The sequence below is a fragment of the Phaethon aethereus genome (genome assembly GCF_964289735.1).
Source record: "Phaethon aethereus genome assembly, chromosome: 2".
Lineage (NCBI taxonomy): Eukaryota > Metazoa > Chordata > Aves > Phaethontiformes > Phaethontidae > Phaethon > Phaethon aethereus.
The window spans coordinates 125,006,822-125,033,917 of NC_138582.1; the positions used below are offsets into that span (position 1 = coordinate 125,006,822).

Consider the following 27,096-nt stretch of genomic DNA (forward strand, 5'->3'; position numbering starts at 1 on the left):
GTCAGTCTGAGCTTTGCTAAACAGGAAGCTGTTAAAAGGGAGAAGATGAAAGTCCAAAGTCATGCCATCAGAACTTTGTATTAGAGCTGTTTCATGCTGCAACATGATGCAATATGCCAAAAATAAGATAAATCAAGCATGTTCCTCTTGTCAATATTCTGTGCTGCCCAGCTGATTTTGAATGTAGCTGGAAGAGTTACAGATTTCAGCTTTGTCAAATTTAACAGTCCTTATAACACTGACTTCTTCAAGTACTGCTTGCAAGGTTTCTAACTCAAGAACATGAATGCCACTGATTTTCAGGGAAATTTTCATTATTGCATTGTTGAAATTCACTAATGTGATCTCGGAAATCTGTTGGTTACTACAGGGCTTATCAAACCCTTTGCAAAAAACCCTGAAGAATTTAATAAGTAATCTGTAATAATGTGCAAGTGTAACTTTAGGAGAATTACAGGATAATAATTTTGCTTATTTTTACACGAATATATAATCTTGTCTCTTTATTTTTAGGTATGCTTGGCAGTGACAATGGACTATTTATTTGCATCAGATACTCTTATATGAAAAGATCACGTTTCCAAAGAGCTTAGATATTATTTCATCTTCTGAAGCAGAATGGCAGGCTTCAAACGAGGATATGATGGAAAAATTGCAGGATTGTATGACTTGGATAAAACTTTGGGCAGAGGCCATTTTGCTGTGGTCAAACTTGCTCGGCATGTCTTCACAGGTGAAAAAGTAGCAGTAAAAGTAATTGACAAGACCAAACTGGACACTTTAGCCACTGGACATCTTTTTCAAGAAGTTAGATGCATGAAACTAGTGCAACATCCCAATATAGTACGGCTGTATGAAGTGATTGACACCCAGACTAAGCTTTATCTTATCTTAGAGCTAGGTGATGGAGGAGATATGTTTGATTACATCATGAAACATGAAGAAGGTCTGAATGAGGATCTGGCAAAAAAATATTTTGCTCAAATAGTTCATGCTATATCCTACTGCCATAAACTGCATGTAGTTCACAGAGACTTAAAACCAGAGAATGTTGTCTTCTTTGAAAAACAAGGACTTGTGAAATTGACTGATTTTGGCTTCAGCAACAAATTTCAGCCTGGAAAGAAGCTCACCACAAGCTGTGGATCTCTTGCATATTCTGCTCCTGAAATTTTACTTGGGGATGAATATGATGCACCAGCAGTGGGTATGTCCTCTCCAAATTCAACTAGTAATCTAAACTTAAGTACCATGATGTGTTGTACCACTCTGTTTTCTTTTTCAAGATAGTGCCGTATGTGGAAGTCAGCTAATTGGCAAGAAATTAGTATTATAACCTGGATGAGTTAATGCTGGAGCAGCTCTGTTTGAAGGAGATACTCAAACATTCTCAGAAATGCCTGAAAGTTCTTTTTGTATGAAATGATGCAATTGTATACCTTGCAATTAACTTCTCTATTAGTAATAATGGAATGCAATGTGTATATTTGTACTTGCTTTGTTAGAGGACCCATCCCCTTTTCAGAAAAGTGCCTGTTTTTAATTTATTTTTAACATCCTTGCCCACCAGGGAAAAAAAAAGAGAAACCCCAACCACCCAGTTGTTTTCTTGGCTCAGTTTAACGATGTAAGAGTGACATTATGAGCCCAGGCTGCTCCCATGTTCTGCTGCAAGGTGGTAGGAATTTACTTTTAATAACTACTAACTTGGCTATCAAAGGAGGAGACAGGAAATTAAGGAAGGCTTGAACTCCCTCTTCCCCTTCTCTGCCTTTTTCTTGTCCAAGAACTGGAAGTATGGGATGAGATTCCAGTTCCTCCCAATTCTTTAAAAGGTAAGAGAAATTGTAATGTGTAAATCAGTTTTCATGTTTCTAGCTGGAAAGTGGAGTGTCTAGACAGACTACTATAGTACTGCTACTACTCTTACTCTCTCCGTTATGTCTACTGCATATGCTATTAAAAGTAACTTAGATTTTTTTTTTAAAAGAGCTGTAAATGTTGATAGAGTCACTGAATAGTGTCCTGTAGTCATACAGATTGCTTTTATCTGTTAGTTGAGGTAGAAATCACTTCTCCAACAAATTTAGGTACATATAATTCCAAATGATGCTTCAAAAATAGCTTATTGTAGTCAACATGCTGCTTGTTCTTGTGTGCCCAGTATCTGATACTTCTACTGTCCTAATATCACTCATTAGGACTCTGTACATGGCTGAGTGTGTTTTGCTATGGTTATAGTAGTGGCTGTAGCAAAGGTTTCAGACTGACTTGTCCAGTTTTTTGCTAATTTGCCTGAGGTAAACAATTGGCTAATTTTGTATGCTGACAAGGTATTCATTGTCATACTGTTGAATTAAATTCTTGCATTATTTTCAATATAAATATTTTAATCTAGTAGATCTTACGGTCTTTGCTTAAACGTTTGAATGTCACTTCATGGCTTCTGACTTTGAATAGGTATTTTACTGTGGGTTTTCTGGACTTGGTAGTACCTTCTTGAGTGTGCTATTATTAGGAATTTTAGATGTCTGTTATTTATGGTTTTGCAAATCCATGTTGATGCTACAGTGATGCTTGACAAAATTATTTCTATTTAGAGTCAAATGTTTTAGATGATTTGGTTCTGGTTTTATTAGTGGCAAACTAGAGATCCCGTGTCTTTTTGAGTTTCCTGAAGCATGACTCTTAACTGATTGCAGTGGCCTCCGAAACTAGATGGAAAAGTACATTTGTTAAATATTCTGTACAGTGTCTTATGTGAATTTTTTTCTTGAAAAATGGAGTAGCAGTCAGATTTTGAAGGACCAGCAAAAAAAGAAGTTTTGATATTGCTGCCCAACTGAAGGTGCTTGGAAGAAAGAAGGTATATGTGGATTGCGGGGGTGGGGGGGGAGGGGGGGAGTGGCATTAGGAGCTTTATGACCAGATGGTCCAAATTGACTTACGTAAAGCACACTTTGGATCTCTTAATGATAAATGTAAGAATAGTGGCATCACATAAAATGTTTCATAGCGGACTTCTGAATAGTACTAGAAGAAAATGGTTGAAATGATTCATAGAGGAGGAGGTCTGGCCAACATAGGATGATGTGAACAGTAGAAAAACTAGAAAAATTAATTTCTTCTAGCTAACTTTTTTAGTGGCAGAGTTTTCATCACTTTGTAATGCACTACAAAATCTCTAAAGTACTGTCAGTACCACAGTTACAGAATAAAAATATCAACATTTACTATGAGTTGCCAATAAGATAAGGACCTTGAAGCATCTGGGTTTTCCTTTACCTTTTTTCCATTACCTTAACTATGGGTAAAAAGGTAAGAAACACTGTGTAAGGTTTCTAAGTATGATTTATTTGTGTGTTTTAAATGCAAAGGTTGTGGCAAAAAAGAAAAAATTAGGGACTTCTTTAAAGCCCTTCTTCCCTCAAATGGAGTCTTAAATGTAGAATGTTAAAAAGAATAGACGTTTAGAAAATTTGTCACTAACCATGTAATTATGCAACTGAGAAATCAGCTTGTGCAAACCTTTTTTAACCTTTAAAGATAAACTTTCATGTTAAGGTGAGGTCATGCTTGTGGACTAGAAGTATGTATAAATTTGGAAGTAGACATTTTCAAAAGAGGAGGAATTACATCAGTTACTTTCTGGTGCTAGTAATGTGCAAGGTGTGTGTGTGTGTGTGTGTGTATATATATGTATGTGTATATATATATATATCCTGAAATAGTGAAGTGCTGTGAACTCATTCAGCTATTGGCTGAATAGGGCTATTAATATTGCAAGAATAATGACTGACAATGGCAAAGTTTTTTTTTTGTTGCCAGTTGGGATGAAACTACATTGTAGCTGAACCAATCTAAAAGCTAGTTGCTTATGAGAAAGGAGGTCATGCTTTCTCCGGTGCAACTAAGTGGTCCTGCCCCCTTGTGAGCATCTGACCACTTGAAAACCAACTCAATTTACTAAAATGCCAAATTAAAAAGGATTGCCCTGCTTATACTCTGTGCATGTTAAAGTACATTTGTATTCATGATAATATTTTAAAAACCCCATACCTGTTTTCATTTATCCAAAATTGTTGTTATATTCACAAAAAATATTGCAAGAAAAATTGATCAATATATATGATGGGGATTCTTTGCCAAAGACATTTGCTACAAACATGGCTTTTCTGATGTCTTATGAATAATATTAGAATCAGTATATAAAGGAAAAGACTTTACATTTTCTTGTTACATAGAGCTGAAATATTCAGGGCAAGTATTTTATTAAGTTATATGCTTCATAAATATCATGGAAAAGCTTGCTTTATGAAAAGGTAACTGTTCCAGATAGTTTAGGGATTAATCTCAGCTTTGTGATGCTACTTTAAAGTTTTCACACTTGAAAAGAGACTAGTTAATTTAGGTCTCATTTCCTTTTGTGTTTAAGGCTGTAGTTAAAATGATGCAAGAGGAATATTAGGCAATGATCATATGTTCCCAGGGCTTTTCAAAAAGCTGAGTTAGATAAAAGAAGTTCTGTTGCTTGTAGTTTCCCATGTTTTTTCACACTTAATTAAAATTTGTTCTAGTCAGAGGAAAGTGAGAGGACTGTTTTTGCCCATAAAGTTAATTTCATAAATCAAATGGACATATCATTTTAGCTCAGACAGAGTTCTGTCTCAAGCAGTGGTGTAATCCAGCAAACTCCAGCCATATTGAAAAGTGGGTAACTACAGATAAAGTATGCTTCTGGTAACACTTTTCTTCTTGCTCTACCAGCATCAACAGAAGTTGGAACATTGTATAAATAGGAATCACTTCTTTCCTAGGTGATAAAACTTAATTACAGTTTTTTGGATTCGTTGATTATTTCAGGGGAGAGAAAGTTCTATTTTAACTGCTTGGCATCTCTACAAAGTATTAAGTGCTGTGTAGGCTACAGTAATTCTGGAAGACATTGACAATTCTGATGGGTTTTTATTATTGTAGTTGGGTATTCTGTATGTGGTTTTGTAGATGCATGGAAACATTTGAAGAGTAAATACATCCTTCTGGGGATGAGAAATGGGTAAATTCAGATTCTAAGATTGGGATTGTCTGTTTAAGCACAGTTGAGCACAGGCCTCTAGAATGCTACTGTAATGCACAAATAACATTGTAGGTATCATCACAACTATTTAGCATTGCAGTCTGTTGTCACAGCAACACCAAGAGAATGGTGGCAAGATGTTCCTCATAAAAGACATGACTAATAAGAATATTATGGTTATTGTAGCTCAGTGCTATTCAACTGGCAGTTTGTAGTCCAAATCAAACTTGCTGCCTTGGAAGTTGCAGGGACTAGCCACTTGGAAAACATTCATTACTTTAGTAGTTAGATGCTGGCTTTCTTACACAACTAGGACCTGGATATCTTCTGACAATATGGTAAGATAAAAATAGATGTACATATTCATTATCTAGTCATATTTTATATTCTTAGAGGAAACACAGGATTTGTCATGCATACCTTTCCCTTCCCTGAAATAATGCTTTTAGACCCACTTTGTCTCTGTTGGAATGATCCCAAATTCTTTTGTTTTGTTTTTTTCATTAAGCATTTGCAAAGGCTTCTTACTTGCATATAGAGTTGCTGGAGTGTATTTGGTCTTTCAAAGCTTCAGCCATGTTTACCAGGTGTTTGAGGATAGCTAAGTAGCCCAAATGACCCTATGTGGCCTGTGTGGACCTAGTTTTGATGTTTCTGTGTGTGTATAGCACTTGATTCATAAACTGAATGACTAACGTAAGCGTAATGGCCAGTGGGTAAGGTATAGGAACCTTTTACGCTATAAAAATGCTGAATGTAAGATTTGAGTTTAAAAAAAAAAAAGATACTTGCAAACCACATATGGTGGTGAATCATTCAGCATACCTGACAGCACTTTGGAGTTTCTTGACAGAAATGAAAAGCAAAAATTCCTACAAAAGCTTTTCACTTACTGTTTTGAAAATCTCCCTCTTTATGTTGTATTTCAACACTTTAGAAGATTTATAGTTAGGTATATTATAGGGTGAGCTTGAGGGCGTAAGGGTGCAGAAAGCTAAAAGAGTGTAATACTCAGCTGCTTCCAGCATAACAGGTCTTCCCCTTCAGTTGTGCTTGTCAGTGAAGAGCTACCCCTTCTCATGTGCTGCGCTCTGTTGCACTGCTAACTATCTAATGAACTGATTTTTATCAGCTAACTTGACAGAAAACTCTTAACTTTTCTGCAGGCTTAACTTCTGCCAGGTTAGCAGAGCTGTTTGTTCCCTTAGCATTGAGTGGAAGAGCTGGTGCAAAGGAGGTGAAGGGAGCATGCAGCTTGGACTAGAGTTCTGTGGGAAGGTGGTAGGACCTGCCTCTCTTGTGTTAGCAAGTTTAGGTTAGATCAGCTCGGCCTAGCTTGCTTCACCTTCCATGTGAGAGAAACTCATTTGACTGAAATTCATCAAGTATCATTGCCAGTGCATTTTTAGGAGAATTGTGTGCTCTACTTCTCCAGCTTCAAATGCTTTTTGGAGCAAAACAGAAGGAGTTGATGCGAGTACCTTAGGCATTTCGGTGCTGGTTTCTCCTCCTGTGTACTTGTGTTAGTGGCCATGCTGTTCTGCCTTCTCCCTGCTGTGCTGTGTATCTCATATGGCTGAAAAACCTGAGTCAAATTTGAAAAAGTATCAGAAATTAGCTTTTCACACGTTTTAGAAGTGGCAAATATAAGGTATTAGTTGTAGAGCACTTTTTAGAAAGTTTCAATCTTGAGGATATTCATGTCATGGTAATGATGACTATATATTTTTTTTTGGCAATTTGTATGCAGGTAGTAAAATTTATTTTTCATGAAAGGGGAGTCCAATTTTTATGTAGTATACTACCCTTTGATTCTTTTTTCCCCTCAATCTAATTACTTTCTTGACAGGAAAATACTTTTAATGCCTCAGATTATTGAGGGTGTTATGCTACAGGAATCAGTGCCCTGTATTCAGAAGTGAAGTTATGATGTAATGTGGCTGTAATGAAAGATGGGAGTCTGTGATCCTGATGACTTCTCAGTAAATCTGTGCTGGCTAATATTTATGAATTATAAATTATGTTCCATTCTGCATTGCTTTATGCACAAGTTTTAATGCATTCACCAGTAAACTGCTGGGTGAAGCGAAGAATAATCTATCCAAGTGAAACTACAGAGGAGAAGCTGTCAACATAGTCTTCAGTTACTACCGTATCAGCTAAAATGTAACTTAAGTATAGGGATTTTTTTTAGTCATCTCGCTGTGTTCATGGGAGAACTGTCTTTGTAATATTTCAGACTGCTGCTGTGGAGCAAGATTTCATTATGATAAATATATCTCCACAGTCAGGAAGCTTCACTTCATATATCTTGCAAGCAAATACTCAGATTGCTTATGTTCAGCCTATGGCTGACTAATTTGGCAACACAGATCTGGTGGGACCTAAACCAATGACCAGATACTAAAGTTTTGCATTCATGTGTAAAGCTGTATTAAGATGTACTTTATTTATAAAAATGAGCAAATTGTACATTTCACAGCTAAAATCCTTAGGAAAAGATAGTCAATCTGAAAATATGAAGGATTTCTTAGATACCAGGAGCAAATTGTCTTTAGTGTTCATATATAGAAAAAGACCATAAACTTTGCAGTGAATCATAGAATCATTTAGGTTGGAAAAGACCTTTAAGATCATCGAGTTCAACTGTTAACCTAACACTGCCAAGTCCACCACTAAACCATGTCCCAAAGTGCCACATCCACAGGCCTTTAAATACCGTCAGGGATGGTGACTCAACCAGTTCTCTGGGCAGCCTGTTCCAATGCTTGATAACCCTTGCAGTGAAGAAATATTTCCTCACATCCAATCTAAACCTTTCCTGGTGCAACCTGAGGCCATTTCCTCTTGTCCTGTTGCTAGTTACTTGGGAGAAGAGACCAACACCCACCTCGCTACAGCCTCGTTTCAGGCAGTTGTAGAGAGTGATAAGGTCTCTCCTCAGTGTCCTTTTCTCCAGGTTAAACAATCCAGTTCCCTCAGCTGCTCCTCAGAAGACCTGTGTTCTAGACCCTTCACCAGCTTCGTTGCCCTCCTTTGGACACACTCCAGCACCTCGATGTCCTTCTTGTAGTGAGGAGCACAAAACTGAACACACTATTTGAGGTGTGGCCTCAGTGTCAAGTACAAGGGGACAATCACTTCCCTAGTCCTGCTGGGCATACTATTTCTGATGAGACAAGCCAGGATGCGGTTGGGCATACACACCTGGGCACACTGCTGACTCATGTTCAGCCAGCTGTTGACTAACATAACCAGGTTCTTTTTCTGCTGGGCAGCTTTCCATCTACTCTTCCCCAAGCCTGTAGCAGTGCAGGACCCAAAACTTAGCTTTGTTGAACCTCATCGATCCAGCCTGTCCAGATCCCTCTGTAGAGCCTTCCTACCCTCAAGCAGATCAACACTCCCACCTAACTTGGTGTTGTCTGCAAACTTACTGAGGGTGCACTTGACCCCTCATCCAGATCATTGATAAAGTTATTAAATAAGACTGGCTCCAATACTGAGCCGTGGGGAACACCACTTGTGACCAATCGCCAACTGGATTTAACGCCATTCACTACATCTCTTTGGGCCTGGGCATCTACCCAGTTTTTTACCCTGCGAAGAGTACAGCTGTCCAAGCCATGAGCAGCCAGTTTCTCCAGGAGAATGCTGCAGAAAACATTGCCAAAGTCTTTACTAAAGTCTAGGTAGACAACATCCACAGCCTTTCCCTCATCCACTAGGCGAGTCACCTACTCATAGAAAGAAACAAGCTTGGTCAAGCAGGACTTGCCTTTCATAAACCCATGCTGACTGGGCCTGATCACCTTGTTGTCCTGTACATGCTGCGTGATGGCACTCAAGGTGATCTGCTCCATAACCTTTCCCAGCACTGAGGTCAGACTGACAGCCTTGTAGTTCCCCGGATCTTCCTTCTGGCCATTCTTGTTGATGGGAATCATATTTGCTAACTTAACATGCATATAAGCCGTATGTGCTGTATAGACTTTGACATGGCCAGTGATTTTGAGAACATGTTTTATATAAAGAAAAACTTCCTTCTACATTTAACTAATTAATATTGGGGTTTTTTAATTCTGGCTAATTATTTTGTGGAGTAGTAGTATTGGAAGGTCAGTTCATGGAGAAAATATTTTTGTTTGTTTTTAATATAGATTTAGTAACTTCTGATGTGGCTAAGCAACAGAAACTAAAGGAGAAAGAATGCATTTCTAAATGCAGAATTGATGAATCAGAGTAAAACAGACTATTTTGGAGTAAAGGCAGTGGTATGTGTTCAGTAGGACCTTTCAATGGTCGTGTTTTTTGTTAAAATATCCTTACTGAAATTTGAGATGCAGTATTTATTAAAAAATAAACAACTACTTGTCTGTACTGTAATAGTTTTATGCAACCAGCAAAACCCATGCTATTGTCTTCAGGGAAAAATAAGTACTAATTGCCAGATTGAATGAAAATAAGATTGCTTCCAAAGATAAGACTAGTTACTGATGATCATGTGTTAGTCAAATAAAATAATATATATATAACAGACTGTTTCATCAGACAGATAAGCTAATTATGAAAATAATTTGCTAAATGCCATTTGCTATTTATGCTCTTTTTTTGGAGGGATAGGGAAAGGAAAAGATTTCTCCTGATTCTCTTGTCTGCTATGTGTTCTAATAGTAATTTTAACTGGATTTGTAGTACTTTAAAACAAGGAGAAAACACAGTTCTGCCTGTTAATTTTGAAAATGTTAGCATTGATTGTGAATGATCTCTTCCTCAGCCTTCTGCAAGGGAAAAATAAATCCCATTTTACAAAAACCAAAAAAACCAGCTGAATTAACAGACAGTGGCTCTGAAAACTAGAGGGATCGGCGCACAAGTTTATTCAAAGACTTTTTCATAAAAAGTTAAAGAATGGAAGAATAGTTCAATCAGCTAAAAATTGAGTATGTACAAAAAAGTAATCTTTGCTCTTTACCCATACTCTTCAAATTTTACAACTGGTCCAGTTTGAGCATCTTCCAGATTTGCTGGTAGTCTGTGCACATGGTAGTGTAAAAATGCATAGAGATGCTGAAATTGTTAACACAAAATTATTCTATGCTATCTTACTACTGACTTAATATAACAGGTACAATTCAAACAATTCAGTAGTATGATACCAGCTTTTATCCTTTTATACTGTAGTGTGTAATTTTTCATCACCTTTTAATAGAAGCCTCACTTTCTGCAGTGTTTGACTTGTCATATGAATTTTTACTCTTAAACTGTGTTTTGGTTCTTCAGACAATGTATGAAGCTATACTATAAATTTGAGTTTTCATTCTGTTTTCCATAGCCTATGCTGTGAACAAGATCTTACGTTTCAACGTGTAACAAGCATGCTTATCACCCACTGTGTTATCCTTGTGAGTTGTCAGCCTGTACCTACTCCTGAGCCCAATGAAGGTTCCACCCGTAATTTCTAATCCAAATAAAGTAGATTATGATGGGGTTTTGTGTCCGAGTTCAAAACAGCAGGCTTCAGATATTGCCCAGTTCCTGCCTAGCCCTGAACATGCTCAGAGTGCAGAGATGCTGATGATATTTACATTAGATTTTCATATTTAGATCTGCACAGAAGAACTTGATACTGAAGTGCTGATGGGTTGAGTTTCCTTCAAGGCTTGTCTTCAACAGGTTTCTATGGATTGGGCTTTTTTCCACAAATCTGCTCTGAAGAGGCTGTAGCAGCAGTGGTGATGACATTCTTTTAAGATAGTGGTTAGAGTAACTGCCCATCATGCTGGAAATTGGGGTCTGTTTCCATCCTTCATTTATCCACGGTCTTGTTGATACCTCTGCAGTGGCAAAATAAATATGCAAACACTTCTGACATCTCCATAAAAGTTGATTTGTTTTCTTTTTTGCTTATTAAGTGGTGTCTAGTGGAAGATAACTATTGTGTTCAGCTGTTACAGTAAATGTTCCAATGAGAAATGTATAAAACCTGACTAAATTTACTCAGTATTACAAATCACTTCTGAAGCAGCAGACTTTCTGTAGAAAGATCTGTCTTATCAACTGAGCAGTATACACTGTGTAAACTGTTAAGCTGTTCTGTGTTTAAGTTGAGGGGCGGGTGGGGAGGGAAATCTTGTTCCCATAAGGGTCTGAAATAAACAATTTTAATAAATGGAGTCAATTAACTTTATGTAGTTAAATGTGCATGTGTCTGTTCCAAATGAGTATAGATTTTTAGCTGCTTAAAATCACAAATTCATATAGCATATACAAAGTGTGACAAGTGTCTGGGGGCTGAGGAATGGCAGAAATTTGAGCAAATATTAAGCTATAATGATCCCTTATGTCCCATAAATTGTAACTTTCTGAAATCAGTAGTGCTTGTTTTAGGAGTAAATTAGGAACTTGAGAAAGCAATAAATAGCTAATGAAATGGTAAAGCTCAGTGGTTAAGCAGATGAATGTGGATATCCTTTGTGCAGTATACAAACTTGAACGTAACAGATGTTTGACTGTCCTGTGATTAGGACAGGCATAGCATAGACAGCTAATGACGTAGTTTGGTTTCTATGGCAGTGACTTCATGTTATGTAAGGAAGTTGCGTATACACAGCCCTGGTTGTCATGGTTCTGGGAATCCTGCTTGAACAGTCCTTGCCTGATCAAGGTTATTTAATAGCTTTAAAAACAATAAAATATTCTCTACTATAGCTAGTTAGCTAGTGCTCTTAAAATGAGAGATTAAGACTTTTATTCTTGTTATAGCAATGGCCGTTTTGAGTTACTAGTACCCAATTTAACAGCTAAATTGCATCTTGAGGTCTTCACTCTGCTTTTGAAAGACACCTTGATTTCGGCCACTGCAGTATACAAGTGTGCCTTCCTTCACCATACTCATCTGAAGTTGTAGAAGGTATATGCATGCTAAATGTGTGCAGCATGTCAGGCCTAAATTCTACTTTTCCACCAGTTTTCAGAAGAGTGAATTAAATGACACTTTGAGGGGAGAAGTAAGCAGTTTCCATAAAGGCTTCAACTGCTAATTACAAAGAATAGTAAAAAACTTGAAATTGTGAAAAATAAATTCTTCTTTAAATCTCTTCTAAAGGCGAGTCTCTGTAACCCTTCTCTTCCCTGTGTTCTTTCAGTTAAGAGTGTCAAATCTAGAATTGGGACTGGCACCTGAGTTCTGAGCTGTGATAAGGGAATATAGGTGGAAACATGACGAGTTGTTGACCCAAGCCAAGGAGTTCTGCTTGCAAAACCTGCTGCTTTATCTGTTTAAACTATCCAGTAGTAAATTTTTTACAATATCTAAAAGTTTTGTCTAAAACATGACCTATTTTTTTGAACGTTAACATGGCACCATAGCTAATATATTATCTTAAAATGGTATGTCAGGGCTGTGAAGGTGGAGGAGAGGCGGATCTCTGTAGAGTTCTTTACTGTGTATACTATATGTCAAACCATATTTGCATTGAACTGAAGGTGAGATTTTTTTTTTAAATGGTGCAGCCCATTTAACAATCTTGAAAAAGCAGTCTTGCTTTTCATTCAGATCCTGCCCATATAGTTCTGCACTCTTCTTTGTGTTTTTTTGACTGGTGCCTGTACAACCCTTTAGTGAACCAGTGCCATTCAGTGAATGGGTAAAACTGTAAGTAGATGTTGTCACCTTTGCTTTTAAAAGTACATCTACAGCTTCTAATAATGTGTGAAAGCAGGAAGCTGTCTCGGCTAGGATTTTTCCCCTGAGTTGACATAAGGTGTATCAAATTAAGAACAAAGTATGTTTTCACAAGTGTGTGGAGGTCTAAAGAAAAACTTCTCTCCCCTTAAACTTTGAGTTATTTTTTTCCCCCTCTCCCCATTTATTAGCTGGTCTAATAAGATACACCACTTCTATCTAGAAGCCTTGCTTTGATGAGATGTCAGGCCCTTATTTCATTGCTGTTCCAGCATCTTTCTAATCTGCTGACGTAACTGTCTTGTCTTGATGCTTTTCACCAAATCAGATCACTAGCTCTTGACTGGGGCTTTCACTCAGTTTGAGTGAAACCCCCTTTTGTAATAGGGTAAGAACGCTCTTTGGGATTTAGAAATGAAAGATCAAGGTGCCAGTGTCTGCTCTGCTGGTGGAAGCGACCTCGCCAGCAGACACAGTTATTCCCCTTTTGCTACACCTAGTATGTGAGCAGGAATCAGCAATAGCAGGGTACAGCACAAGAACGGGCAGCATGTACTGAGTGAGTGTTGATCAAAGCACTTGATCAGTTGAGTGCTAAACCATATCCATCTTCCTTAGGTTCCTTGGGATCCAGAGGAAAGGTGAGTTTTCTCTTTATTAATAGCAAAGAATAATAGAGCAGTGCTGATTGTGGCAGCACAAAACAGTATGGTAAAGAACATTCCTGTGTGTGGCTTTGTGTATTGTTTGGGGAAATAATAAAATCTGGTAAATAAGCACTATAATAAAATAATCTCTGATTCTCCTTTACTAATTTCTCAAAGATAGCTGTGCTTAAAGACCTTGAATTTTGCCTCTTGTCAGCCAGATGGCACTATTCTGGAAGCCAAGAATATTCCAAAATGTACCGTGGTTATTATATTAAATGTGTGAACAAAAATTGTATCTTCAAAGGGAAGAAAGCATTTTAATTTCTTTCCATCTTTCTTCCAGTATTTTTTCTGAATTTGACTGAAAAATACGCAGCTATGGGTCTCCAGTAAAGTGGAAAGTGCGAATACAGGATTGATTTTTACATGTATAAAATGGCTTAAAACTAGTCAGGTACAAACATCAGCATTCCTTATATATGTGCCCTATAGTCATTTAACTGTTGATCTTTTAAATATTTCAAAATTATATGTGAGTATTAACTCATCATTTTGGAGTATCTGCTTTGAAGACTTCGGTTTCTAAACTTTGGATTTTGAGTTACACTGAAGGCTAGCAATCCAACATGTTTAAACTTACTTGCATGTTGGGAGTGTAGGTCACCTATTTAAATTTAGAAGAGATGTTTACAAATAAGACTTTTAACCCTCAAGTTTATGGATCCTTTTTGGTATAGCTTCATAATGCAAAACCCACAGGGATCCCTGTTGTCTGTTCTGGAAACTTCTTTTTACAGAGTGAGTGCCAGTAAAAATCCTAATTTTTATTTCATACAGTGTTGTATGTGTCTTGTATGGCCTTTTTTCTAAGGGCCAATGTGAAATTTTGTGGCATGTTGGGAAGGCAAGATACTGTTGTTACTGTTCTTATTTTGTTCAGGATTGCACGCAGCTTTTGGATGAATAACTGTGGTAGTTTGAAATACCAGTGAATAATCCAGTTCTTACAAACCAGAAGAAATCTTTCAGGATTTGTATATTTCAAATGAAGTTACTTTGAAAATTTGTTTAACGTTTCCTATTTTGTCAACATTTTTTACCACTTCCTTCACACTTACCATCCTTTACGCTGTGTTTGGTGTGAGGAGTGAAAAATAATTGTTTTATAGCTGACTTGAGACAACCCTGTGCTGATTTAAATGGAGCATTCAAGTTCTGTGTGTTCACATTGTCAACATTATTTTAGTTCTTGCTGTGCTGCATCACACTTTCATTTTCTCAAACACCTACAACATGCTGCTATATGGACTCTTCTAAAATACTTCATGCTGAAATGATACATGAAGGATTTTATTGCATGTGGGAGTATCAACCAGAATACTAGGATAGATGGAATCACAAAATAGATTTTAGGCAAAAGTTAAAAATCTAGTAAGGACACTGATATCCAAAAGATGACTGCTAATAGAAATGCATGCATTCACATGTTTTATGTGCTTGCAAAAAATGAGTTCTCATCTGTTGTGTGGTGAGAGAGAGATAATGCACCAAAACTTTTTGGCCACTTTCAAACTAAACAGTAGGAAAAAGATGTAAGTAGCTTTACAAAGTTAAAGGTGTACCTCCTAGGTGAAATGACCTCTCTGTCTTGTGTGGCTTTTTTATATCCTATATTCCAGAACATTCAGCTTTCTGGCAATACGTTGCTATCAAAGTATTAACGCACTTACTGAATCTTAAACATGTGAATAGTCATGTTGAATTTGCAGGTATATGTGATGCAGTATACCAGCCTCAAAATGCTAAGTACTTACAGGATTGAGGCCCTAGTAAGCATAACAGAAATCAAATAATTGTCTGAGTTAATAGCATACACTTACTACAAATTAGAGCTCTAAAGAAAATTACCATGTAGTGTTTCTGTTCCTCTGTCAGCTAAAGCATATGAAGAATGGGGTGTAACTAGCAAAATGAGTAATTGTTCTAGGGATGAATGTGTGTGATTTACATTATTAAATAAAATTGTAGCCATCATTCAGCTTTAAATGCATGTCAAGTATTTTGAGTAGGCCACAAAAAGCAAGTTGCAGTTGGGAAGGTAACTTAATGTGGCTCCCTTTGCAAGCTCTTCCAGGACAGAGATGGTGTGCTCTGCTGCTTATTACCACTGCCAGCTGCTTTCCCCTCTTTCCTCATTTCTCTCAGTTCAGCTGTTTGTTTGGTTTTGCTGGGTACAGATCTGTGAAATGCTAGGCTATAGGACCCAAATTGCCACTGAAATTTCCAGAGCATGGAGTTGTAGCTGAAGATTAAGAGCATGGCCTTTTCTCTAAGCATATATTGGAATTATTTATTTTGATGCAACATGAAATAGTTCTCAATATTTAAGCTTCCTGTATTGAATGCAGTGAGACTTGTGAAATATTTTCTTCTAGGCAAACTCTTAATAAAGATTTGAACTAAATATTAGCTTTTACAGTAAGTAGAAACCAACTAAAGAGTTTCATGCCCAGCAGTGCTTCTTTTTCATCTTTTGGTATGCCATTTCATTGGGGAACGAGAAAGTTGTTAAATGTTTTTGATTTTACGCAAGTAGGAATTAGAAGGAAACAAGATGACTCTGAGTGTAGTAGAGGCCACTGTTAATTGTTATGTTTGGTGGATATTTAAAAGAAGCAAAACACCCCACAATTTGTAATATGATTGGTATAAGGATGTAGTTTTACCTAAATGATTTAATTTATTATTTACGATTAGAAGTAGCAAATAATTTTTTAACACAACACTACTGAAGGAGAAACATATCTAATTCAGTCTCATTGAAATAAGTGACTTTCTTTGTAATTTCTCTACTTCATAGAGTAACATGTAAACAATATTGAGAACAGTTTATGCTAGTCCTTCAAAAAGGAACGTGCTTTGAATACAAATCTCTTTAATCTGTGTTTACCTGTGAAGAAAAGAGTAATGAATTCTTGTCTTCTGAGTGACCACATTATCTTAGCGCTATCTAACATTTTGGTGTGCAAGATGCTATGCATCCTTGAAGTCATGAATTCTGATTCTTTTTTCCTCTAAAACTATAAAAGCTATCAAACAATGGAACTGCTGTATTTTGTACTTCAGTGGAATTGCAAATTCCATAAGTAATGCTCAGAATCAAGAGTGCAGTAATAACCACAGTATGCATCTCAAAAATATTTATCGTTTTGATGGTAATTATGTCTGTTTCCTCAACAGTTATTTAAAAATATATACTATATATTTACAGATATATGGAGTTTAGGGGTCATCCTCTTCATGTTGGTTTGTGGACAACCACCATTTCAAGAAGCAAATGACAGTGAAACTCTGACTATGATAATGGACTGCAAATACACAGTGCCACCTCATGTGTCCAGAGAATGTAAAGAGTAAGTAGAGTACTAAAGAACTTGGAAACATTCATAAAAGTGGATTCTCGTAACTTTTGGGAGTTCACTGTACCATATTATCAGTGTGTGGAATATTCCTTGCCTGTTAATAAGATACTATGCATACTGCTTTTGCTTAGTTGTTAGTATTTCTTCACATCAGTTGAGTAGTTTCTTGGGCACAAGTATTGCATTTATTTATTTATTGTGTCTCTTCTTACTAAAGGTTAATACCATGATATTTTTTTGCTAATAGGTTTTTCCCCCAATTGTGTGAAACTTAATTTTGAGTTTGCAGAATTTATCTTTCTTTTAAGTGTCTCTGTCATGCATTTTATAAATGATTGAAGAAGCTGGTCACCACTGACTGGCTTTGGCCACCACTCTTACTGGACAAATTACAAGGTGTTGCTGAGAGTTTTTTGTGGCAGGGATTAAAAAGCTAATGATTCCTATGGATTTCTGTTCAAAATACAAGTTGTCAAAACCCAGGGATATCACAGCAAGTTTTGCTTGTCTCCTGCTGAAATTGCAACTCCCATATTCTAGGCAATCAAGGGAGAAAAATATTCTGTCTGCAAATACCATATGCCACTTGGGAATCATGACTCATTTCGATGTGTTGTTTTTCTGCAGTGTTTGCTGCAGCTTTTTTATTTTTTTGATATGTTCCAATATTTCCTGTGTTTCCCTATCAGTTAATGACCTCTTCAGTCCTTTTAATATATATGCCAATTGCATCACTTAGACTATTTTACAATGTTGGGCTGGGTTCTTGGATCTGCAATAGACTACCTTTTCATTTTCAATATGAAAGTCCTTTATAAATGCTTAAAAAATGCATTTGGTCCAGTCAAAAAACTACAGCAGCATCTATGATTCTATTATTTGACACAGAATGAAATTTGTTACAGCTGTGGCCATAATAACTGTTCCTCTCTTCACGTGTCATCTGTGTGGTCCAGGAGTCTAATGCATAACATGATGCCATAGCTAGTTTTCATGTCTTGTCGTTAGTGTCTAGCATTTCCGGTAACATGGGAAAGCTGCTATCGCTGCTCTCAATAGCTTGAAGAGCTTTACATACAGGAAGAAGTTTAAAATACAATACAGGAAGAGGTTTAAAAGAGAGCTCTTGTCAGCGAATTCTATCGGATAAATCTGTTGAGATGCTGCATGCTGTGCTGAGGCCAGGAAACTTACTTTTTGCAGCCTTTCGCTTAATATATTGGCTAATTCTAATTTGCTTAAAGGCCCAAGTAGATCTGCTTTCTCTATGTGATGCATCAACAATGTACAACTCAAGTCCTCTATAGGTTAGGTTTTCTTAAGGAAAAGACTGTGTGAATGTTTAAACTTCCTGCTTGGTGAGAAAGCATTCTTGGTGGTTTGGGATGCATAAGCAAGCTTAAAGGAGGAGGCACATGTGGTACACTTGTGTAGTTTTACTACAGGTGTAGTTTAAAAAAAGTCAAATGAAGTATATAGTTTGTTCCCTTTCTGTCATAACATTAACAAAAGCACAGAAAATCAAGGCTCCCATGTCTCACCCTGCTTTTCCTTTTGGTAAAGGCAGAGACCACAGCTACTAAGTATATAGGTGACATTCTATTTTTACAGTAGAGTTTTGAGAAGTCTGAATTAGCCTCCATTTTTAATTCCATACATTATCTCACACTAAAAAAAAATAATTCTTATTACCTTTGTGATTTGTGTGGCCTTGCAGTTTGAAGTTGCATGGTGTAGTATAGTTAGTGCAATAAAAAGTGTTAGGTGAGAACTGCAGAACTTTCATTCCACATGTTGGAGCAATAAAGTTTTATTGAAACTTGGCACTAAAGCTGTATATTCATGTTCTGTTTGTTGTGCAAAGCCAAAAAATACCTCCCACAAGAATTTTTCACGTATAGTAAGTGAACAGAGATGTGCTGTGTTAATCAACTCTTCTTTCTCTGCTTATTTGGGGAATTTATGCACTTCCTTTCCAGCACTTGTAAACCCTCAGTATCAACCCATTAGTAGGTTTGTCACTTCATCATCCCAGATAGTGTTTTGTTTTGTTTGTTTCCCCTCTGTGGGGATCACTGTTATTTCCAGGATACTGAAGAATCAAATGACTGGTAGCTATTTCAGATTAAAATATCTCTACTTATCTTGCCATTCCATATTCTTGTTGACAGCAGCAATAATAGAAAATTATATTTCTCTTCTTTTACAGACTGGCCTGTAGGCCATCTATGACAGTTGCCTTATAAGACCTATTGAAAACAAACAAACCAGAAAAGTTGGGTTAAGAATCTAAGCATAGGAAATGAAAACTGCAGTGTTTATATTTATAGTTTTTTAGTAAGTTGTTTGTTTCAGTTCAGCAATATTTGGAGTGTCTTTGAGAATAAATAATTTCCCATCACATTGTTTACTGTAGAGACTTCTAAAGATCTGTGTGGACTGACAGCAGAAAATTTCTTCCTAATGTTGCTCTTGAATGGCTGCTTTTTAAACACGAGTGCATTTTTGGATTTATTTTTTTTTATTTGCAGTCTAATTACACGGATGTTGCAGAGAGACCCGAAGCGAAGGGCATCTTTGGAAGAGATTGAAAACCATGCATGGCTCCAAGGAGTTGATCCATCTCCTGCAACAAAGTACAATATTCCTCTTGTGTCATACAAAAACCTGTCTGAGGAGGAGCACAACAGCATAATACAACGTATGGTTCTTGGTGATATTGCAGACCGAGATACAATAGTGGAGTAAGTTGTCAAATTTCAATGTGCAGTTTGTTTTTGCATCTGTCATTTTTGATTAAAGGATGTCATGAGAACCTGGGTACTTGAGTGTTTAAATATCAAGCCATTCAGTTAACAAACAGAATATTACAATTTTGCTCTGTGATAGGATGTTCTTGTATGAGAAGCACTTAAGTACATGCAACCTTAGGAAAAACTTCAAGAAAATGTGTTGGAACAGTGTTTGGTTCCTGCAGTACTTTGCCATCTTGATTTAACTGCCTTGAAATCTGTGCTTTTACCTGTGCTTCATATCTCATGCATATCGGGAGGTGATAAAATTGTAGCATTTTTCCCTTAGTACATTTCCAGTATACCTGTATCTTTGTTAATTTAAAATATTACTCCTTTTATCTATATAATGCAAAATAGTCATTGTCACTGAGTGAGCTTGCTAGAAAGCTACGTAGTTTTTTTTAATAGATTAAAACACCCAACTTTCTAAAAGATTCCCAAAATCCAGAGAGGACTTAAAATTGTTTTTCCATTTGTTTCTGTTTAAGCTGCAAAAACTGTTACTATCTTACCATTTGGTGGGGCAGGCGGGAGCAGCAGTCTTGCTTTTTAAGCTTTTAGCTGCATAACAGTGGCATCCTTTCTGTTAGAATGTCTGAATGGTGCTTACTGGCTTATGAACTTAATTTTACTGTAAACGTAATGTGGCAGCCCTAAAATCATGAAGGTTTTTTCCTCCAGTTGTTGCATAAACAAATATTAGTACTTTGTGGTTTTATATGCCAGTGGGAAAGCCTACCATTGATGCATAACATTAATGAAATACAATTTTACCATTTAAAGAATGTTCAGTAAAGAAAGAATTACTTCATTTTGGGGCGATGCTATTCTAAAGATATCCTTATCCAACCTGAAATAGCTAGACTTGTTGTCTCTTTATTTTTAATAAAACCAAGACATGCCTGTCAAAACATCAAAAACACACAGTTCTGTTTTCAAGCACTCTTTCTGCTATGAGAAGTACAGCAAGGTGTGTGAGATGCAGGTCCAGTTCTCTCAAAACCATTGATGTATGGTTTATTTCATGTTTTGTACTTTCCTTAGGGCACTGGAAACTAACAAATACAATCACATCACTGCTACTTACTTCTTACTAGCTGAAAGGATTCTGCGAGAAAAACAAGAGAAAGAAATTCAGACCAGATCTGCAAGCCCTAGCAACATCAAAGCTCAGTTCAGGTAAGACTTTAGGAATCTAAATGGTTTCTTTTTTATTAACCTGGCTTAATGAGAATATTATTTAATTGCTCAAGTACTTCTTTCTTAAAAAAAGTAAAATACTTATTCATTTCAAATTTTAAATGTCTTTAAAGTGCTGTGGGTGCATCAGAAGCTGTTAGAAATCAGTTAGCAATGATATTTTCAGTTCTTAACCATTTTTAGGAAATGCCTAATCAATTTGAAGTCTGTATCTGAACTAGTAAGTTTTCACACATGCTAGGAAAGGGCATGCTCATTGACCTTCAGTTCCTCATACAATTTCTGTATGTAATGTCCCTGGAAAAAATTCAGTTCCATAATCCATAAATATGTTGATGGGGAATTAGTTATAAATGAGAAATCACTCTGAATTTGTTGTTCCGTTATGAGCATTTGTTTTTAATGGGCCAAACATCCCCTAAATCAAGCTTAGAGCAAGCATCTATAGATTGTGTTCTTTTTAATATCAATTGATATGCCTGTTGTCTAAAGAAAACTGTTGAATTAATTGCTTTAATCATTCATTGAAATATATTGCAATAGTGTTTTTTTTTTTTTAGTTTGACAAAAACATGATTAAAAAACCCCACCTTATAGTAAGGTTCCCTAAGATTTTTCAGAGCTTTGGCTTTTAACACAGTAAAACTAAAGGGGGAAGTGGGGTTCGGGCATCTATTTGGTATTGGTATGTTCAACCAGTCCATTTGCTTTGCAACCAGTTATCAAAGCATCCCATATTTTCAGTTACAGCAGCATATGCTTTAAAAAAAAAAAACACAAAACAAACATGAGGCAAATAGTATCGTTTCCACCTGCATATTGATATTGGAGGATGCATGTTTTGAACAATTATTTTTCTTGAACATTCTGGTTTTAATTTCCTGAGTTAAGTGTTAGACTGTGACTAGGGATCTGGTGGTATTGAAAAAAATCTTTATTGGCCCATCTTGACAATCTTTTCAGTGAAGATGGAGGTTGTGCCGAGGCATTTCCATTAATTTATTTTTTGTTCTTTAACCTCCAGTCTCTTCAAAAGTTGCCTTTTAGTTTTTAGTAAAATGTTATTGGTAGCTATTATTAGTAATAATAACAATTGTTAGTAGCTAATCTCTTAACAAGAGAATATTAAGTGCTTGTGCTGATGTTTAGAGTTGCTGTCTACATTCAGCCAGATGCATTGTTAATCTATCGGTAGGATTTAAAGTAAAAGAAAAAATAGCTTTTTCATTTGAAAGGTTTCTTTTGTGCAACTTTCATGCAAGGTCGCATGTGAAATCATTTAACAGGAATGATAATAGGGACATAAGTTCTACGAGGTTCTTCTGGTGCATATGCATGTTTTCCTTGGCCTAACTGATAAAAGTAAGGTATTATTGCCTCAAGTTCAGTCTAGAAAAAATGGACACTTGTTATCAGTTAGGGGCATGCACTTTGGAAAATAGGTTAAAGATGCATCATCTCCATTGATTGTTACCTTGGATTTAGGCTGAGATTTTGGAGGCTTTTAGAAGAGTCTCTTCCAAAAACCATTCAATCTACTTGAATAATGAGTTGTTTCTCTTAGAACCCTACAATGGTTCTCAGCATCTTTGTCATCTCCAGACAAGACTGCAGCCTGTGTTGTGTACTAGAGCAGACTGAAATTTCGTTGCTGCACTTAAGCGACCATTGAGTGAATGAGCTTTTATGTGGGAAATTTTATCTTCTGTGGCATGGTTGCAAGTGCTTTGGAAGAATTACTGTTGCAGGCAGCTAAGGGCTGCCTACAGAACCTCAGTGGTCTGCAGCTTGGTGTTACAGAGCTTACCTCTCTTCAAGGGTCATACTGTAGCTTTCACTCTGCAGTTCTCTTTTAATGGATCATCCTCTTATTTTATGTCCATTTCTTTTAAAAAAGAAATCCAAGCAGAGCATCAAATGTGCCTAATACTTAGTTATAAAAGAAGTGCCTTTACAGGAAATTTTTGAGTTTACCTTCAAATGAAAATTCTAAAACTACAAAATCTGCTTTTAAATTGTTTTGTGTTTTTCTTCTGCATCAGTGTCACAGTTTCAGCAGAAGAGCTGCTCCAGTTATGAGGAATTGGAAAAAACAAGTTCATTGAATCTGAATCTTAATATGAATTTGTAAAGTTGAATGGAGTAGTTGAAGCCTGCCTTACAAGTATGAATTTTCTTTTCACGACAAGGACATCTGCATAAACTCAGAAACTCTTGCCCTTAATGGTCCTAGGTTCCTTGTCTTCATGATGGTTCTAAATTCAATGTGTTTATCTAGAATGACCTCATGGAAAAGACAACAAAGTAGTGCATTACTTTGATTTTGAGACCTCAAAAGATTAAAAAAAATAATAAATTTAACTTACTTGCAACCTGGACCAACCTCTTCTGTGCCACTTTACCCTCCGGCCTACGGGGAATAAGGGGAGCAGGGGAAGGGAAGAGAGGCAAACATGGGCTGCTATGAGAGATAAACATACTGTAGTGAGGAGGCTTATTGCCTGGAAACTACAGCACTGTTAGATGCTATATTTACCCTTTATTGTGACAGCCACAGAACTCTCTTCCTTTTTTTGTTGACAAACCAGTCTGTTCTTAAAGCACAGTAAATTCTTAGAACATTTAGATCTTCATTTTCTGCCACTTCTTGTAGTTATGTTTCTAATTTATTTAAGTTCTATTTGTTAATCACTGACAGTTGTTTGTGTTTAAAATAACCAGCATAGCACAAGTCATCAGAAAACTAGGTCAGTGGTTCCCAGTGTTTCTGGAATCAGCTGGGGCCTAAGGGAGGATGCCAGTGTCAAACCAAGGAGGACCACAGTCTGGGCTCCCCTTCTTGTCTGGACAGCTTGGGTTGGAGCTGCTGGTTGTGCAGCCTCCCTCTGGGCAGAGCTGCTTACTGGAGGCAAACTGGTGGGAGGGCACCAGCAGCTCCCAGTGCCCAGGGAGGAGCCTGTGTGGCTCTGCCCAGTGAATGGACTACATAGGCTTACATGGGTGTGCTGGCAACCAGGTCCTACTGTTAGAGGAACCTGGTGGATTTTTGTATCACTGGTTTGTTAAGCAAAACTGAAGCTAGCACTTCAAAACAAAGTCTGCAGTTAGGCTTGATGGGTTACAATAAAGTACTCTTCTTCAAAGTTCAGACAGTTGGGAAGATAGTTGTCAATTTTCACCCATGTAGACGGGCATCTCGCACTTCAGGATCCTGAAGTGGAGATCCACTGCAGGTGCTTCCATTAACTTTAAACACTTCAAAAGAACACGTTTAGAATAAGAATATGAAAGAGGTGTCTGAGCTTTCCTTGTTTCTTCAGCTTGACCTCTTATCACAGCAGAGATCAGGAAGTTGGTATGATCCTTCCGTCTTTGTATGCAGGCTGTCTAAGCAGATATCTGGGGTCACGGTTGGCGTGAAACATTCTCTGCTTCCTCCCTTGCTTTCTTCCTGCACCTTGTTTCTAAACTGGGCTGCAAAGTCATGCAGCCCTTTTGGCAGACCCAAAATATGGTTGGGAATGCCTTGTAATATGCTATCCATATGTGAACAGAGGTCTCTACTACAGCTTTCCATGCAGTATGCTAATTTTAGCATACTAAAAAAAAAAAGTTAAAAGTAAAGCCAAGTGATTGGCAAAGTTTTTTAACTTAAGATAACTCTGAGAGGTTAGAAAAAATCTCTTGCTCTCCACAAGAAATGTGGGGCTTACACTGAGTGAAGCCATTGAAGAATTCTTCAGTGTTAAGGTGTTGGTCTGTAGATGTTGGTCTTCTAGATTAGATTTTCAAAATCCAGAGAGAGGGGAAAGACTGACAAGTCTTTGTTCTTAATGTATTCTGTATGCATTATGCAAAAATTACAATATATTTCAGGATTTAAAGTAAAATACAAATCATTAGATACTAGCTTAGATACTGGAGTTGAGACATCAGCTGTGAACTGTAAAACTGATTTACACTCAAGTATTACTTTTGATTTGAGATAATGCTAGTATGCAGTCATACATTTTGAACTTTGATTTACAGTTTATTCAAGTGTCATATTCTTAAGCAGCTTGAGTCCTGAATTCATGCAGCTGTATTATTCCAGTTGCTCAGCTAAGATCAAATACGTGTGTGATCTCCATTCACGTGTGTTTAAAATTAAAGGGGACTTTGCAGAATAGAGTTAGGTCTGAATGAGAGTTACTGAAAATGAGAGAATGTTTCTTCCAACTCAGCTTTTCAGTCTCACTCAAGTTAATTCTAACCTAATTTTTATATTAAGAATACTGGGGAAAAAAATAACAGAAGCTTCAGATTAAAAGTAGTTTGCAATACTATCTTATTTAAGTTGTGCTTGAATCAGCTCGTATCTTCCTCTAGGTACTGCTGGTTCCACACCTCCTCCAGGTTATTTTCTTTGAGACACATTTATTTGAAGTTTATTGCTTAATTCATTTTCTGAGAGCAGTGAGATCTTAAGATTCCATTTGACAGTAACCAACATAATTTCTAAACTAGACTTTTGTATATATGATGTTTCTTTCAAATAACAGCATTTCTAAAGGAATGCACATTCTCTGAGAATGTTTCCTTTTCCTCAGTTACTCAGTACTGTTATTTACAAACATGCTGCTTGGCAGGCCAATTTCTGTGGCAGTGCTTGTGCTTCTCTTGTGCAGATCTTAGATTTTCTTGTGTGTTCTAAAATGCTCGCCATGATCTAACTTTTCTTTTATCCTTTGTAATTGTTTACATAGGCAATCGTGGCCAACAAAAATCGACGTACCCCAAGACCTCGAGGATGACCTTACAGCTTCTCCTCTCTCCCATGCAACTGTTCCTCAGTCACCAGCTCGCACGGCTGAGAATGTTCTCAATGGCCACAGAAGCAAGACCCTTGGTGATTCAGCAAAGAAAGAAGATATCCCTGAATTAGCTGGACCAGCACTTTCAGCAGTCCCATCAGTGAGCTTAAAACCCACTACAAGTGGCCGGAAGTGCTTGTTCAGAGTAGAAGAAGATGAAGAGGAGGATGAAGAAGATAAGAAACCTATCTCGCTTTCTACTCAAGTTGTCCTGCGCCGTAAGCCTTCAGTTACAAATCGTCTTACTTCGAGGAAGAGTGCACCAGTCCTCAATCAGATCTTTGAGGAGGGTGAGTCAGATGACGAGTTTGACATGGATGAGAACTTACCCCCAAAGCTCAGCAGGTTAAAAATGAATATTGCTTCGCCTAGCACAGTCCATAAACGCTATCACAGGAGGAAAAGCCAGGGACGGGGCTCTAGTTGCAGTAGCTCTGAAACAAGTGACGATGACTCGGAAAGTAGGAGGCGCTTAGACAAAGATAGTGGGTTTACTTACTCCTGGCACAGACGGGATAGCAGTGAAGGGCCACCGGGCAGCCAAGGAGATGGTGGTGGGCAGAGCAAACCAAGTAATGGAAACGGAGGGGTAGACAAAACGAGCCCAGGCGATAACAGCAAAGGTGGGGGGAGTCCCTCCGGTAGCTCCAGTGGTAGCACCAACAACACTTCAGGTTCCACTCGGAGATGCGCTGGATCTGGAAACTCAATGCAGTTATCATCTAGAAGTGCAGGCGAACTGGTTGAAAGCCTGAAGCTAATGAGCCTTTGCCTAGGTTCACAGATTCATGGCAGCACTAAATACATTATTGATCCTCAAAACAGTCTGTCCTTTTCCAGTGTGAAAGTACAGGAGAAATCAACGTGGAAAATGTGTATAAGTTCCAGCGGAAGCGCAAACCAGGCTTCATCGTTGGGCAACCTGAAATTTTTTTCTGACCAAATGTCAGACACAGCAAATAGGAACTTGAAAAACAATGTGCTACAACTACCTCTCTGTGAAAAGACGATATCTGTGAATATTCAGCGGAACCCAAAGGAGGGGCTGCTGTGTACCTCCAGTCAAACCAGTTGTTGTCATGTCATTTGACAGTGACCTGACTTTAATAGCTTGATCTACTTGACGGCATCATTCTTCCTGTTCAGAGCTGTGAACACCTTGTCACCGGACACCCTTTTGTTGTCTTAAGATTTTTAAGTGGGCTTTGAGCAGTTATTTATTACACTTTAATTTTGTGTTTGCTTGATGGTATGACAATGCATGGTCTTTGCATGCTGCTAGCCAATACGTTTTTCTTTTTCAACACAACAGAATATTTTATTGTGTAATTTTTACATTTATAATTTTACTATGGAAGATCTGGATTAAATTAAAAAGACTATCTGGATCCTGATGTAAATGGAGCACTTAG

At 37.3% G+C, this 27,096-nt stretch overlaps 1 protein-coding gene across 1 annotated transcript; it reads left to right on the top strand.

Annotated features, from left to right (window-relative positions):
- Window positions 1-618: 618 nt before the first annotated feature.
- SNRK (SNF related kinase) lies at window positions 619-26,774 on the top strand (the record flags this gene model as incomplete). The annotated part of the gene is made up of 5 exons (XM_081996978.1): window positions 619-1,207; window positions 16,686-16,827; window positions 19,368-19,580; window positions 20,676-20,810; window positions 25,577-26,774. 5 exons carry the CDS (start codon window positions 619-621, stop codon window positions 26,772-26,774), a joined length of 2,277 nt encoding a protein of 758 aa, XP_081853104.1.
- Between the last annotated feature and the right edge of the window lie 322 nt (window positions 26,775-27,096).